This window comes from Macaca fascicularis, chromosome 16 (genome assembly GCF_037993035.2).
Source record: "Macaca fascicularis isolate 582-1 chromosome 16, T2T-MFA8v1.1".
Classification (NCBI taxonomy): domain Eukaryota; kingdom Metazoa; phylum Chordata; class Mammalia; order Primates; family Cercopithecidae; genus Macaca; species Macaca fascicularis.
Genome location: NC_088390.1, coordinates 65,916,031 through 65,932,891, shown reverse-complemented (window position 1 = coordinate 65,932,891; position 16,861 = coordinate 65,916,031). Strand labels below are relative to the sequence as shown.

General features: G+C 47.6%; 1 protein-coding gene across 8 annotated transcripts in view; it reads left to right on the top strand.

Annotated features, from left to right (window-relative positions):
* The window catches only part of EFTUD2 (elongation factor Tu GTP binding domain containing 2), a 43,099-nt gene that overhangs the window by 21,852 nt on the left and 4,386 nt on the right, over positions 1-16,861 (top strand). For 6 of the 8 annotated variants that reach the window (XM_045374659.2, XM_005584446.4, XM_065531684.2 and 3 more), the window contains 10 exons: positions 1,429-1,553; positions 4,091-4,154; positions 4,546-4,636; positions 7,713-7,848; positions 9,333-9,460; positions 10,209-10,402; positions 12,608-12,719; positions 13,106-13,246; positions 14,013-14,114; positions 15,984-16,066. In XM_045374659.2, the coding sequence (XP_045230594.1) occupies positions 1,429-1,553; positions 4,091-4,154; positions 4,546-4,636; positions 7,713-7,848; positions 9,333-9,460; positions 10,209-10,402; positions 12,608-12,719; positions 13,106-13,246; positions 14,013-14,114; positions 15,984-16,066 (1,176 nt within the window). Of the gene's footprint in view, positions 1-1,428; positions 1,554-4,090; positions 4,155-4,545; positions 4,637-7,712; positions 8,087-9,332; positions 9,461-10,208; positions 10,403-12,607; positions 12,720-13,105; positions 13,247-14,012; positions 14,115-15,983; positions 16,067-16,861 lie in introns of all 8 variants that reach the window. The other 2 variants (XM_074019893.1, XM_074019894.1) reach the window with 1 other exon arrangement.

Below are 16,861 nucleotides of genomic sequence, written 5' to 3'. Positions count from 1 at the left end.
TTTACTAAAATAGGAAGTCAAGAGGTCATGTTTCAAACCTCTAAACAAGAGCTCAGGCGCAGTGGCTTATACCTAGAATCCCAGCACTTTGGGAGGCCGAGGCAGGAGATTGCTTGAGCCCAGGAGTTCAAGGTTCAAACCTGGGCAACATGGCATTTGTATCTCATCTCTACAAAAATTAGCCAGGCTTGGTGCTTCATGCCTGCAGTCCCAGCTACTTGGGAGGCTGAGGAGGGAGGATTGCATGAGCCTGAGAGTCGAGGCTACAATGAATTGTGATTTGCCACTGTGCTCCAGCCTGGGCAACAAGGCAAGACCCTGTCTCAAAAACAAAAGAACCTCTAAGCAAGAGAAAGCAACATAAACATATTACTTAGAAATCTGAAGGTAAATACTCTAAAAGCAGCTTTAAAAGTGTTGAAAGCAGTTGCCTCTAGGGAGCATAACTTGGGGGTAGAGGGCTGTTCTTTATAAGCCATACTTTTATTTCTGTATTGGGAAATTCCATAAGATAATGTGCCAGTAAGGCTAAGGTTGTGGATTTGATCCCCTTGTACAACTGGTTTTCTTATAAATGTTAATGAACTCAGATGCTTGTGGTTTCTGCATGGCTTTTAAGATTGAAAGTTTTAACATGGTAAAAGCCAAACACAAAAGAATAAAGAGTATGGCAGTGAGAGTAAAGAGCGGAGTTGCTTTTCTTCTTTTCCTTTCTTTTCTCTTTTTTTTTTTTTTTTGAGACAGAGTCTCGCTCTGTCGCCCAGGCTGGAGTGCAGTGGCCGGATCTCAGCTCACTGCAAGCTCCGCCTCCCGGGTTTATGCCATTCTCCTGCCTCAGCCTCCCGAGTAGCTGGGACTACAGGCACCCGCCACCTCGCCTGGCTAGTTTTTTGTATTTTTTTAGTAGAGACGGGGTTTCACTGTGTTAGCCAGGATGGTCTCGATCTCCTGACCTCGTGATCCACCTGTCTCGGCCTCCCAAAGTGCTGGGATTACAGACTTGAGCCACCGCGCCCGGCCACGTTTCTCTTTTTTAAGTGATGTTTATGTCTGCTTGTATTTGTGAAATTGAGGTTTTTCCTCAAATGTATTTCTGTATTTCTGTCTTACCACATTAGATTCATTTCCTGTGTTCTAAGGTTTTTGTCTCTGTCCTCTAGGTTTCCCCTTGTCTGTCTGGTGCAGTTAACTTTTCCAAGATTGTGCAGAATGTCCCCAACTCTGGGAAATCAGCTTGTTATTGAGAATTAGGAAACAGCTCCATCATGTCACATTCTTGGACCAGGCTGTTGGCAAAACTAAGTGTCCTGCACAAGTCCCTTCCGAGGACTGGAGAGTGACTGTGATACTGAGTTCCTGCCCTTCCCCTTGGCAGTGCATCTGGGATGCTGCAGCCTGGCACTGTGCTTACCACTGTCTCTGTTTCAGCATGTATTCCACTGATGAGAACCTGATCCTTTCCCCACTCCTGGGTAACGTCTGCTTCTCCAGCTCCCAGTACAGCATCTGCTTCACGCTGGGCTCCTTTGCCAAGATCTACGCCGACACCTTTGGTAAGTGCTGGCTGGCAGTCTGTCTCACCAGCTTCCCCTGAGTCCTGTGTGGCTTTCCTGCTGAGTGGCTCAGAAATTGGCTTCGTATCAGAGCACCCTGTTGGGGGAACATTTTATCACCTGTTATTATCACATTTGGGGGTCTTTCTGGCCTTGAGACCCTTTCTTCAGGCTAAGTGGTTTCTAAATAATAGAAAAATAAAAGTGAATAGGAGGACATGGGAGAAGAAGGAGGTCATTTTAGGAATAAAAGGCTCTCCTAGGGTGAGACAGGTTTTGTAAACAGGAATCATCCATGCCCACAGGCACTTTCAGACCTCCTCACAGGTAACATCTCTCTCATCGTTGGTGCTTCTAGCTAGCCGTATGGAGGCAGACATCAATTTCATGGGTCTAATTGAGAACTCATGGTGACTTTGCAGCCAGCATCTACAGGCCTCTGCTGACATGCCCAGCCGCATAATATCATGGGTTCCTGGAGCCTCAACACCAGATCTTTAAGACCAGATTCCCACTGTGAGAGACTCCCTGGCTCTTCATCTTTGCACTTCCCCAGTGACCTCAGATTCCAGTAGGAATCGTGCACTGAGAGTCTTTCCTATGTTCAATGTTACAGTTCCTTAGAGGGAAGTCACTGTTATACCGTTTTTAGGGTCGAGCAGACAGGCTCCGTGAGAGGTCTCATGACCAGTAGGCAGTGGAGCCACCAGCGTTTCTATTCTCGCCAGTCAGTTGTCCTGCTGCACTCTCAGCATGGGCCCTTTGCTCTTATGAAAAAAAAGGGGGGGATTGAAGTTCAGTCTTTTTTGACTGGGTGCAGTGGCTCACACCTATAATCCCAGGACTTTGGGAATCTGAGGCAGGCGGATCACTTGAGCCCAGTAGTTTGAGACCAGCCTGGGCAACATGGCAAAACCCCATCTCTACAAAAGAATACAAAAAATTAGGCCGGGCGCGGTGACTCAAGCCTGTAATCCCAGCACTTTGGGAGGCCGAGACGGGCGGATCACGAGGTCAGGAGATCGAGACCATCCTGGCTAACACAGTGAAACCCCGTCTCTACTAAAAAATACAAAAAACTAGCCGGGCGAGGTGGCGGGCTCCTGTAGTCCCAGCTACTCGGGAGGCTGAGGCAGGAGAATGGCAGGAACCCAGGAGGCGGAGCTTGCAGTGAGCCGAAATCGCGCCACTGCACTCCAGCCTGGGCGATAGAGCGAGACTCCGTCTAAAAAAAAAAAAAAATTAGCTGGCCGTGATGGCGCACACCTGTAGTCCCAGCTGCTCGGGAGGCAGAGGTGCGAGGATTGCATGAGCTAGGGAGGTCAAGGCTGCAGGGAGCCGAGGTTATGCCACTGCACTCCAGTGTGGATGACAGAGTGAGACCCTGTCTCAAAGAAAAAAAGTTCAGTGATTATACTACATGGTAAGTGCATTAACAGAGGGCGTAAACATTCAGTGGTTCAGAGGAAGGAAAGTGTCGATAACTAACAATGTGGGAAAGAAAGGGAGAATTTGATCATTAACAGAGGGCATAAACATTCAGTGATTCAGAGGAAGGAAAGTTTCGGTAACTAACAATGTGCGAAAGAAAGGGAGAATTTGATCATTAACAGAGGGCATAAACATTCAGTGGTTCAGAGGAAGGAAAGCTTCAGTAACTAACAATGAGGGAAAGGGGGAGAATTTGGTAATTAACAGAGTAAGGAAGAAAAAGATTTTGAGTTTAGATGAAATTTTGGTGATAACGATACTGATGGAGACAGAGAAGTCTGAAGGGGAATGTGGCTTTAGGAAAAAGCTGATGCATTCCCTTTATCCCATACAAGGGGAGAGGGGACAGTCTGACATCTGAGTAGAAATATCCAGGAGGTAGTTGGTGGTATCACTTGTCTAACTGAATGTTACCCAATGTCTTGACTTTTTAAAGCCATAGTTGTTTGGTATAGTCTGACCAGGATTAGCAGTTATAGTCGAACTAAAAATGAACTAAAAACTAGTTGGTAAAAGATGAGCCAAAGGTTGGCTTTGGTGTTTTCTCTCGAGAGGGCTCAGTAATTGCTTACTTGAGGCCTGGGGCTAGCCAGAGCCTTATGGTGACACTGCAGTTGGAAGGTGGCCCACACTGGCAGCAGAGTTGAGCTTGTCTACATCAGGAAGGGGTGAAAGAACCATTAAATTCCCCTTCCAGAAGAGACAGGGTTTAGACGCAGATAGAGGATGCCACACAGTAGGTGACCCTGTTCCATCAAAGGAAAACATGTAACACATGCTGTTGTCCATAATTCAATCCTAGTGCTTGGTGGAGATGGAGAGGCTTGGGTTCTCATTTTGGCTCCAGCACAGCCTTGTCAACTTTGGACCAGTCTTGTCCTACTTTGTGCCTCAGTGTCCCCGTTTTCCTGTCTGGTTAGAAGGGAATTTGTGGACCCTGGAAAGGAAAGTGGTAGAAGTTCTCAGCTGCGAACCACCTGTGCCACCTGAAACAGAATTTTGAACACTTTGCTAGGTAGATTATAAATGTGTGACTTCTCCCATAGGTGACATTAATTACCAAGAATTTGCTAAAAGACTCTGGGGTGACATCTACTTCAACCCTAAGACGTAAGTAGAGTATGGGACGTGACTTTCCAGAGGGGTGATCATTTACCCAGTAAGTGAGAAGAGACAGAGAAATTCTCTGAGTTCAAAGATTAAAATACCTACTTTTTTTTTTTAACGTAAACTACTGTCCTTCCTCCCCTAAATGGGTTGGCTTCCTAAGCTCTGATCTGGTGAGAGACTTTTTCTCCTGAAGTCTTTACAGCCCAGCTCAGGCATCCAGGAGGGTCATAACCATGTATCCTTCCAGGAATCTGCCTCTGGAAACTTTACAGTCACACACACATTCCTCGCCTGGGCTGCTGTTCAGATTCAGCACTTAGACAATGCCTCTTGGGATCAGTGATAGTGCCTTTTCTCCCGGGTCACTCAGAACTCTTATTTTTCCTTTTAGGCGAAAGTTCACCAAAAAGGCCCCAACTAGCAGCTCCCAGAGAAGTTTCGTGGAGTTTATCTTGGAGCCGCTTTATAAGATCCTCGCCCAGGTGAGTGTGTCAGGCCACACTGGGCAGATCTGCTCTTATAAGCACAGTGTGAAAGAGCTGGTGAACTCACACTTCACTCTGTCCCTAAACCTGCTCAGTTTTCTGTTAAGTATAAGAGTGGTTGTTGGTCACCAATTGTTCAAAAAGTAATCTTCTAGATCCAGAACACTGCAGTACTCCAAATGCTATTAAAATCAAAGGAAAGGGGCCCGGGCATGGTGGCTCATGCCTGTAATCCTAGCACTCTGGGAAGTGGAGGTGGGCAGATTGCCTGAGCTCAGGAGCTTGAGACCAGCCTGGGCAACATGGTGAAACCCCGTCTCCACTAAAATACAAAAAATTAGCTGGGCATGGTGGCGGACGCCTGTAGTCCCAGCTACTCGGGAGGCTGAGGCGGGAGAATGGCTTGAACCTGGGAGGGAGAGGTTACAGTGAGCCAAGATCACACCACTGCGCTCCAGCCTGGGCGACAAAGCAAGACTCCGTCTCCAAAAAAAAAAAAAAAAAATCAAAGGAAAGGGAGGAGGTATGAAAGAAAAGTCTTCTCCTAGAGCAGGTTTATGAACATATCTTGACTGTTGAGAAGAATGTGACACTTAGAACTAATCATTTCAGTTATGGGAATTTAACTTAGAGATATAATTATGAAAGTCCTCCTGGCTACTTATATAAATCAAAGTGTTTATAGCATTTTTGGTTGTTGTTTGTTTTTGTTTTTTAGAGATAGGGTCCCACTCTGTCACCCAGGCTGGAGTACAATAGCACGATCATAGCTCACTGCAGCTTCAAACTCCTAGGTTTGAGCAGTCCTCCCACCTCAGCCTCCTAAGAAGCTGGGACTGCAGGCGCAAGCTACCATGCCTGGCTAACTTTTTAAAACTTTTTTGTAGAGATAAGGTCTCGCTGTTATCCCCAAGCCAGTCTCAGACTTCTAGCCTCAAGTGATCCTCCTGCCTTGGCCTCCCAAAGTGCTGGGATTACAGGCAGGAGGCTACCACCTCAGCTTATAACATTGTTTGTGACGGCAGGAAAAGGGAAAAAACAAGAAGTAAGTTAAATGTTTGTCAGTTATGCTCCTTAATCTGATTAAATGAATGATGGTACATCCCATAAAATGAACCACTTTACAACCACTAAAAGTATGTCTAGGCTGGGCATAGTGGCTCAGCCCTGTAATCCAGATGCTTTGGGAGGCCAAGGCAGGAGGATCACTTGAGCCCAGGAGTTTAAGACCAGCCTGGGCAACATGGCAAGACCCCATCTCTACTAAAAATACAAAAATTACCCAGACATAGTGGCTTATACCTGTAATCCCAGCTACTCTTGAGGCTGAGGCTGCAGTGAGCTGAGATCGTGCCACTGCATTCCAGCCTGGGTGACAGAGCAAGACTCCATCTCAAAAAAAAAAAAAAAAAAATCAACTGGGAGTGATGGTGTGTACCTGTGGTCCCAGCTACTCAGGAGGCTGAGGCCAGAGGATTGCTTGAACCCTGGTGGTCAAAACTGCAGTGATCTATGATCACACCACTGCATTCCAGCCTGAGTGGCGAAGTGAGACCCTGTCTCAGAAAAAAACAAATAAAGCGTGTTCGTATGAACTTTGCTTTCATAACTGTTTGTACAATATGTGATGCTTGGCCGGGCGGGGTGGCTCAAGCCTGTAATCCCAGCAGTTTGGGAGGCCGAGGTGGGTGGATCATGAGGTCAGGAGATCGAGACCATCCTGGCTAACACGGTGAAACCCTGTCTCTACTAAAAAATACAAAAAAACTAGCCGGGCGAGGTGGCAGGCGCCTGTAGTCCCAGCTACTCGGGAGGCTGAGGCAGGAGAATGGCGTAAACCCGGGAGGCGGAGCTTGCAGTGAGCTGAGATCCGGCCACCGCACTCCAGCCTGGGCGACAGAGCGAGACTCCGTCTCAAAAAAAAAAAAAAAAAAAAAAATATGTGATGCTTGTCAGATTGAAATAATTTGTCAGGAAATGGTAAGGATTTAATTAAGCATGTGGAATGCTGAGAAGCAAAGAATATAACTTGGCCAGATGTGGTGGCTCACGCCTATAATCCCAGCACTTTGGGAGGTCCCAGTGGGCAGATCGCTTGAGATCAAGAGTTCAAGACCAGCCTGGACAACATGGCTAAACCCTGTCTGCACACAAAATAGAATTAGCTGTTGTAGTGGTGCGTGCCTATAGCCCCAACTACTTGGGGGGCTGAGGCAGGAGGATCACTTGAGCCCGGGAGACGGAGGTTGCAGTGAGCCATGATCACACCATTGCACTCCAGCCTGCGTGACAGAGTGAGACCTTGTCTGTAAAAAAAAGAATATAACGTGACATTTATATGAATTTGTACTCCCTAAAAGATAGGACTAAAAGGGTAAAAATTACAGGAATTTTTGTACAGACCTTTCTCCCAAGATAGTAATAAAATACGCAGGTGTTTAATAAGCACCGTGGACACACACATATACAAAATATGTGTGGCCATTCCAGTGGACAAAACAGCAAAACCTAGCAACAAGATAAAATAGTGATTAAAATTTATTAGTCCTGAAAAATACTTAGTATCTTATGTCAGACTGGAATGGATTAATAAAAAAAATTTATAGAGCCTGCCTCCGTAGAGACCTTGAGTCTGCTGAGGATGATTTAGCTTGGCCCTGCCCTGACAGGATCCACAGCCAGGTGACCTTTTTTGGTTCCTTCCAGTGCACAATGATCCTCTAAATCTGAGAAGTCTGTAAATAGACTTCTATTTAATAGGTGAGGAAGTTCCTGAGTGGGATGAGATGCTGCTTTTCAGACACCAGGGGGCAGCACTAGGAGTAAGCAATCTGAGTGCCTGGTTTATTAGCTGCGGTGGGTATGTAACCAGGTTGGCTTTGCCTATGGTTTGAAGGGTAGGTAGCAGAGATGCCGCTGAAACAAAACTTTTGTCCTTGCCAAGAGCTTTGTCTCCATAGAAGAGAGCCTTGTGCAGGAGTTCTTCAGCTATTTCTTTGGCCTTTCCTTGTCTCCCTCTAGCACCATGCTCAGGCTCTCACTACAGCTGACATGGTATCTTATACCCTCACAGGTTGTGGGTGACGTGGACACCAGCCTCCCACGGACCCTAGATGAGCTTGGCATCCACCTGACAAAGGAGGAGCTGAAGCTGAACATCCGCCCCCTGCTCAGGCTGGTCTGCAAAAAGTTCTTTGGCGAGTTCACAGGTAGTAACGTGTTTATGGCCCCTTAACTCTGTCATCCTCGTGCCCTGCCACAGGTATCACAGCAACTTTTTCTCATGCTGCAATGGAGGTCAGAGGTCTGAGGATCTTTTCAACAAACTACAGATGGAGATGCAGAACACTGGTGTTTTTCCTAGCTGCTTTCCTTAGTGGATGATGGCACACATTCTATCTTGGGAACCAAAAGGAATTACATTTTCCTGCCAGGAGGAGTGTTCAAGTAAATGAGATGGGGAGGCAGGCCCTGTGGTTCTGGTGTATTTTCCAGGGGTCAGCCGGGAACGTGGATGCTTGGGTGGTATGAAATAGTGCAAAAAGTGCTAGGCTAGGATTTGGGAGACTTGGTTAGTTACACAGAAGGCAGGTGATCAGCAGAAAGACACTGGACTGGTTGAAAAAAACCACCTGAGCCTGTCTCGATCCTGCCCTGGCCATTCCATGAGATGACCCTGGGCAAGCCATCTAATTCATCGTGACTGTCATTTGTTATCTGTAAAATCAGGGAAGTGTAAGGGGTGATGGCTGAGGGTCTTCTCAGCAGTCTCTGATTCTAAGTCCAGTGGGAATGAGGTGTCTGGGCCCCCAAGGTGTGTAGTTTTTGGGGTTTTTTTGTTTTTTTGTTTTTTTTGTCTTTTTTGAGACGGAGTCTTTGCTCTGTCACCCAGGCTGGAGTGCAGTGGCGTGATCTAGGCTCACTACAAGCTCCGCCTCCTGGGTTCACGCCATTCTCCTGCCTCAGCCTCCCAAGTAGCTGGGACTACAGGTGCCCGCTACCACGCCCGGCTAATTTTTTTTTTTTTGTATTTTTAGTAGAGACGGGGTTTCACCGTGTTAGCCAGGATGGTCTTGATCTCCTGACCTTGTGATCCGCCCGTCTCGGCCTCCCAAAGTGCTGGGATTACAGGCTTGAGCCACCGCGCCCGGCCTGGTGTGTAGTTTTAATAGCTTATTTTGGTCTGCCCACCAGTCTGACACACTAGATACCATTGAAGGCAGACACACCTATCCCAGTGTGCTCACGGGGGTTCCCACTTGTGTGGTTTATTAATGTGTTTGGAAAACGGGTAACTTATTGAATAGAGATGCATGCGGTGTTTCTCAATGGGAGTCAGGTCAGGAATTGTTTTAAGTAGGTGTTAGATGGGGTGCTTATTTTGTTCCATGTAAATGCGTATAGCCAATAAAAGTTCATAGATCGATGTACTTTAAACTTGCTGTCAGCGGAGTTTCAAGGAACCATGTACCACTGATACCTACTTCTTGCTCTTTTCCGGCATCAGGGTGACTCCACATCTTTTAGCAGCACGTTCCCAGAAAGCAGGCTATCAACTTTGCCCCTAGAATCATAGTGCCAGAGCTTTTAGTCCCCGCACTTTGAGCTTTCTGACCATTGTGAATGGTTGAGTAACTCCTGCTCGTGCTCCCCGGGGGGCATGTAGTAATGGCTTTCTCTTTTCCATCCACAGGCTTTGTGGACATGTGTGTGCAGCATATCCCTTCTCCAAAGGTGGGCGCCAAGCCGAAGATTGAGCACACCTACACGGGCGGTGTGGACTCCGACCTTGGCGAGGCTATGAGTGACTGTGACCCTGATGTAAGGGCACGTGGCTCCCTGGTTCTCTGATTTTTTTTTTCCTTTCCTGTGTGGGGATACTGATTTCTGGTCACCGGAGTCATGCCCTCTTCGCCACCCTTGCCTTCCCATCCCCATGGGCACAGTCAGGCCTGAATGCAAAGCCTAATGTTGCCGCTGCTAGTGCCATGACCTTGCGAACATTACTCACATTTCCTGAGCCTCAAGGCCTTGGTCTATAACACGAGCATAATAAAATGTGAGCGGTTGTTATGAGATTTAAATAAGATTAAGGAAGTGTTACGATTGTGTTCAGCATGTTGCCTGGCAGATACTAAAGATTCAACAAATGGTAGCTAATCTTGTCAGTCCTGGCTTTTAAAAACATCTTTGCCAGCCATTTCTTAGGCTGTCTAGTTTCTCGTCATAAATACACAGCCAGTTGAGAATTGAGTTACATCTTAAGAGGAAATTTGGGACAGTAAGCAATCTTGTGAATAGTGCCAGTCTGCCATCTTAAATCTGCGTCTCTTCTTCAATGCTCTTATCTTCCCAAAAAGAAAAAAGGAAGAGAATATTTTTGCTCTGCCATGTCTCCTATTCAGCCTCCTTAGAGGGATGGGATACAACATAGTTTGGAGATGAGATTACCTCATCTTTCTCTAGCTCCTCATAGAGCTCATGTCCTTGCTGTCAAGGAAGATGGTGGGGAGTAGTACTTCCCCGGAGGGTAGATGTGGTTGAAGCTGCACCCTGTCCCCTCTTCCAGGGCCCCCTGATGTGCCACACTACCAAGATGTACAGCACAGATGATGGAGTCCAATTTCATGCCTTTGGCCGGGTGCTGAGTGGCACCATTCATGCTGGGCAGCCTGTGAAGGTACTGGGGGAGAACTACACCCTGGAGGATGAGGAAGACTCCCAGATATGCACTGTGGGCCGCCTTTGGATCTCTGTGGCCAGGTACTGCCAACCAGAGCCCCAGGGGTATGCCTCGGTGTCTGTCCAGGGACTGCCCCCAAGGAGCTGGAAGGGGTGATCCTCCTTGGAAGTAGTTGCAAGGCTCTGTGCAAGAGGGGGTAAAGCGGCTCTCTATCTGCAGGGCTATTGACTTCTAGTTCTTCCTATCCAAGGTTTGCTGGGGCCAAAGGCAGCTACTGTTGGAATAGTGGCAGAAACTTTGCCTTTGCACTTTGGGTGGCTTGTGTGAACTTTTTTTTTTAGCCCTATTTGTTTGTTTGTTTGTTTTGAGACAGGGTCTCACTCTGTTGCCTAGGCCAGAGTGCAGTGGCACAATCTCAGCTCACTACAGCCTCCGCCTCCTGGGCTCAAGCAGTCCTTCCACCTCAGCCTCCCAAGTAGCTGGAACTACAAGCACACACTACCACGTCTGGCTAATTTTTTAATTTTTTTGTAGAGACAACGTTTCACTATATTGCCCAGACTGGTCTCCAACTCCTGGGCTCAAGTGATCCTCCCACCACAGCCTCTCAAAATGTTGGGATTACAGGTGTGAGCCACCACAGGCCATCTTAAAGCCCTTTTGAAAGCATGAAGCTTGTATGAACTTTTGTAGCAAGATTTCCATTGTTACTCATTTTAACTCTCTTTCCATTTCCTTTCCTCTGTTCCTTAAGTCATAATCTTTGTGTTTCTTCCCAAAAGAAATTGTTTCCCAACCTCCACTGTCTATGCTTTGACCAAGAGAGAAGGATTCACTGGATACCTTGTAGCATCCCAATCTGCAGAGTCAAACTTAGCTTGGGCCTCTGGGCTACTTGTCAGTTTATGAGTTTGGCTTCCCAGTTGACAAGTTAAACCAAGACATTTGTGTTCCCTAAGGTGGCTACTCTACCTCAATGATGGCCCCTTTTGTCAAATCCACCCTAAATGCCAAAAGGCAGAATATTGAAGAGCTGGGAAAGTGGAAGTTTTCTGTGATGCTTTTTTTTTTTTTTTTTTTTTTTTTTTTTTTTTTGAGACAGTCTCACTCTGTCGCCCAAGCTGGAGTGTAGTGGCTACGATCTCAGCTTACTGCAAGCTCCGCCTCCTGGGTTCACGCCATTCTCCTGGCTCAGCTTCCCATGTGACTGGGACTACAGGCACCCACCACCATACCTGGCTAATTTTTTTGTATTTTTAGTAGAGACCGGTTTCACCATATTCGCCAGGATGGTCTCGATCTCCTGGCCTTGTGATGCCTGCCTCAGCTTCCCAAAGTGCTGGGATTAAAGGCGTGAGCCACCGTGCCCGGCCTTTTTTTATTTTTTATTTTTCTCGCTCTGTCACCCAGGCTGGAGTGCAATGGCGTGATCTTGGCTCCCTGCAACCTCTGCCTGCCGGGTTCAAGCAATTCTCCTGCCTCAGCTTCCCAAGTAGCCAGGGTTATAGGTTTGCACCACCACGTCCACCTAGTTTTTTGTATTTTTGGTTGAGATAGGTTTCACCATGTTGGCCAGGCTGGTCTCAAACTCCTGACCTCAGGTGATCCACCTGCCCGCCTCAGCCTCCCAAAGCACTGGGATTATAGGCATGAGCCACCACGCCTGGCCTTCTGTGATGCTTTTGCTAGCCCCTTACAGTGGACACCTTGGGCAGCAGCTTTTTACCATGAGCTTGCAGTTGGAGTAAGATTTTCCTGTTATGTCCTCACAGAAATACCTTGTACTTTTCTTTCGTAATACTCATCAGTTTGTAACCACATACATGTGTGGATAATGATTGTTTACTGTATCTCTCCCCTGCTAGAATGTATCCGTTTTGCTCACCTCTGCTCTTGGCACGCAGCAAGTACTCAGTAAATTTTTGTGGAATAGGCCGGGTGTGGTGGCTTACACTTGTAATCCTAGCACTTTGGAAGGCTGAGGCAGGAGGATCGCTTGAGCTCAGGAGTTCAAGACCAGCCTAGACAACATGACAAAACCCCATCTCTACAAAAAATACAAAAATTAGTTGGGCATGGTAGCGCGTGCCTGTAGTCCCAGCTACTTGGGGGGTGACGCAGAAGGATCACTGGAACCTTGGAAGTTTGAGGCTGCAGTGAGCCAAGATGGTGCCACTGCACTCCAGCCTGGTAACAAAGTGAGATCCTGTCTCAAAAAAAAAAAAAAAATTAGGGAATGAATGCTCTGCTTAAGTTTCACTGCTGCTTATTGGATATTGCTTCAGGTACCACATCGAGGTGAACCGCGTTCCTGCTGGCAACTGGGTTTTGATTGAAGGTGTTGATCAACCAATTGTGAAGACAGCAACCATAACCGAACCCCGAGGCAATGAGGAGGTAGAGTTTCTGAAAAGACCAACTGGGTTGGCTTAAGCTAGATGGTCCCAGGGACACACATAGGCACAAACGGGACTAATCCAGAGTCATTGCCATGTCCTGGTTCCAGGCTTAGCCTTCTAGATATGAGCCTGCTGGATTCTCCCTGTACTCAGCTCAGATGCGAGGAATTAGGACGGGTGCCTTTTATTCTTTTCCTCCTCTCTTTGTTCTGCCAGAATACCTGTGAAGAAATGGCCCTTCGGGTTACCCCCACTCAGCACGAGGCTCCTGGTTGGGGAATACATAGTCTGATCCTAAGCAAGTCCTCTTCTCCTCTCATACCTCTGCACTTTCTGTGCCTGCTCATGTCAGTTGCCCTCAATCCTTTGTGCTTTGGATCTCAGGCTCAGATTTTCCGGCCCTTGAAGTTCAATACCACATCTGTTATCAAGATTGCTGTGGAGCCAGTTAACCCCTCAGAGCTGCCCAAGATGCTTGATGGCCTGCGCAAGGTCAACAAGAGCTATCCATCCCTCACCACCAAGGTATGCCCATGACCTGCAGCAGCCCTCAAGCCCCACTGTCCCCAGCTGAATGGGCGGAGCTCCACGCCACTTCACATCCATCAGGTGTTCGTGATCTGCTGCTTCCAGCAACCCATGTCAGGAGCAATCCCAGCCTGTGGCTGTCATGTGAAGGCAGGAAAAGACGTGTGTGTGTGTGTGTGTGTGTGTGTGTGTGTGTGTGTGTGTGTGTGTGTCATAAAACAAGACCTGTGCAGGAGGGGGCAATTGGAGGGGTGTAGGACAAAGCGGGGTGTGTGTGTGTGTATGTGTGTGTGTGTGTGTATGTATTTGTGTTCCCCAGATGTCTTTAGCTGGAAAAAATATATTTCTTAGTGAGTATGCTTTGAATTGATTTTCTCGAGAAGAGAAGGAAAAGTGAGTTATTACTCTGATCCTTGTACACTGAGCCTGCCAGTGTACCTTTCCAGGTAGCAGGCCAGGAGGGCTAAAGGGCTAGTTTACGTCCATGGATGTACGGTAGAGTTTGACCTAAATCATTAAGATGGGAATTAAATCTTTGACTTCACACCTAGTAGCACCGTGCCGAGTGGTCCTGGTGTCTTGGGGACCCACTCATAGGCAGATGCTCCTCACTGAACCTTCTTGAAGAGACTGGAACAGATGCTAAATAGTAGCTGTTTCTGATAGGCACCTTCTTGTGGGCTCTGACCTTGATTTTGTTTGTATGTGTTTTTGCTGGCATAAGAGAATCCAGGCTGTGACTGCCAGGACTGTTGTGTTTCAGGTGGAGGAGTCTGGCGAGCATGTGATCCTGGGCACTGGGGAGCTCTACCTGGACTGTGTGATGCATGATTTGCGGAAGATGTACTCGGAGATAGACATCAAGGTACAGCAATATCTGGCCAGGAGCTGGGTTCACAGTCCAGACTTTGACAAGTGACCAAATCCTTGAATTCCTGGGAAGCTCCAAGGGAAGAGAGAGTACATGTGTTTGTGAAAACCATGATCTGTTGCTCCTTATATGGGAAGGTTTTTGAGAACTGATTTGCCCCCTTCTGCTGTGTCATACATTTAAAATCAAGGCACAGCCATGCTTGGTGGCTCACTCTCAGCACTTTGGGAGGCCGAGGTGGGAGGATTGCTTGAAGCCAGGAATTCAAGACCAACCTGAGCAACAAAGTGAGACCCTGTCTCTACAAAAATTAAAATAAAAGAATTAGCCAGGCCGGGCATGGTGGTCCATGCCTGTAATCGCAACACTTTGGGAGACTGAGGTGGGAGGATTGCTTGAGCCCAATTTGAGACCAATCTGGGCAACATAATGAAACCTCGTCTCTGCAGACTGGCCGAGTGCAGTGGCATATACCTGTAGTCCAGCTACTCGGGGGCTTAGGTGGGAGGATCACCTGAGCCTAGAAGGTCGAGTCTGCAATGAACCATGATTATGCCATTGCTCTCCATCCTGAACCCAGGAGGTCATGGCTGCAATAAGCAATGATTGCTCTCCTTTTTGAGGTGGAGTCATACCCTGTCTCAAAAAACTAAAAAATAAAAATTATGTGTGGTGGCTTGTACCTATAATCCCAGCTACTCCGGAGGCTGAAGCAGGAGGATTGCTTGAGCCCAGCAGTTTGAGGCTGCGGTAAGCTATGATCATGCCACTGCACTCTGGCATGGGTGACAGAGCAAGACCTTGTCTCAAAAAATAAATACATTGAAAAATAATAAAACAGGCCACGCATGGTGGCTCACGCCTGTAACCCCAACACTTTGAAAGGCCAACGTGGTTGGATTGCTTGAGGTCAGGAGTTCAAGACCAGCCTGACCAACATGGTGAAACCCCATCTCTACTAAAAATACAAAAATAAGCCCAACGTGGTGGTGGGCACCTGTAACCCCAGCTACTTGGGAGGCTGAGACAGGAGAATTGTTTGAAACCGGGTGGCAGAGGTTGCAGTGAGCCAAGATCGCACCATTACACTCCAGTCTGGGTGATAGGGCGAGACTCTGTCTCAACAATAAAAGTTCCCAAGCCAAAGTTATTCTTGGTGCTTTGTTAGGGAAGTAATTGCACAATTAACCCATGGGTGGTGATTAGGTCTCAGAGTGGGTGGTTTCAAGGAGAGAGTGGGGACTGTCTCTCCCGGATTCTTTGTCAAGCCTTGATGTAGCCCCTCAAACCGTGTATTACTTGGCCTCTTTGTCCTAGTTGAGACGTATTTTCTCCAAGGCCCTGTGGAGACCCTCAGTACTCCTCTTAGACTCCTCTACTGATGTATCTAGGAAGCACTGGTGTCGCAGAAAACACTAGGTTTCCTGGGCAGCAGACCATGTTGGGGCTTCAGGGCAGAGCTTCACTCAGACGCTGTGGGTTGAGAATGGCACGGGTGCACACCAGTGGGTCTCTAGCACCAGCTCTGTCAGACCCATGGGGGTTGTTCAGTGAATGGTGGTGGACGGCCAAACGGATGCTGAGAGCTATCTTGGAAGACTAGAATTAAGGCCCTAGTTTGATATCCCACTTATTCTTGGCTCAGGAATCTAATTTCTTTACTACAGTAAATTTTCTCGGGCTTTTTGGTGATGGTTTGGACAGCTCTTTTAACCTGCTGTTGTACTTGTCACTTGTGCTGATTAAGGCAGTTGGGATTTTCACAGAGGTAGTGTCAAGGGAGCTTCTGAATTCCCTTAGGTAAATGGTTGCCCTTCCAACAAAATTAGACCTCGCTTCAGTAATTTATTTTCTATTTCCCAGGTGGCTGACCCAGTTGTCACGTTTTGTGAGACGGTGGTGGAAACATCCTCCCTCAAGTGCTTTGCTGAAACTCCTAATAAGAAGTAAGCTGGGAGCACAGTGTCCCCGGGACTGCAGCCTCCAGGACACTCTCTCTCCTTTATCTTCCACCTCCACCCCCACCATGAGCACTGTGCACAGAGACCCCTACATCTCAGAATGGGGGGTGCTTACAATACTTGAGTTTCACTCCAGCCCTCTCAGCCCTTCTGCCTTTGAACGCAATGCCATGGGATTATTCACCTTGGATATTCCCAAGAGGAGTTTCATAACTGCCACTTCACCTCTATAAAATAACTATCTTAAAAGTTTACTCCAGGCCGGGCGCGGTGGCTCAAGCCTGTAATCCCAGCACTTTGGGAGGCCGAGACGGGCGGATCACGAGGTCAGGAGATCGAGACCATCCTGGCTAACACGGTGAAACCCCGTCTCTACTAAAAATACAAAAAAATTAGCCGGGCGAGGTGGCGGGCGCCTGTAGTCCCAGCTACTCGGGAGGCTGAGGCGGGAGAATGGCGTAAACCCGGGAGGCGGAGCTTGCAGTGAGCCGAGATAGCGCCACTGCACTCCAGCCTGGGCGACAGAGCGAGACTCCGTCTCAAAAAAAAAAAAGTTTACTCCAAACCTTACTCGCTTTTTGTTTTTTGGGTTTTTTTTTTTTTTTGACACAGGCTGGAGTGCAGCCTCGACTTGCTGGGCTGAAGCAGTCCAGCAGCTAGGACTGTGGGTACACACCATGCCATCTGTTAATTTTTTTATTTTTTGTTGTCCAGTCTGGTCTTAGACTCTTGGGCCCAAGTGTTCCCCCCACCTTGGCCTCCCAAAATGCCGGGATTACA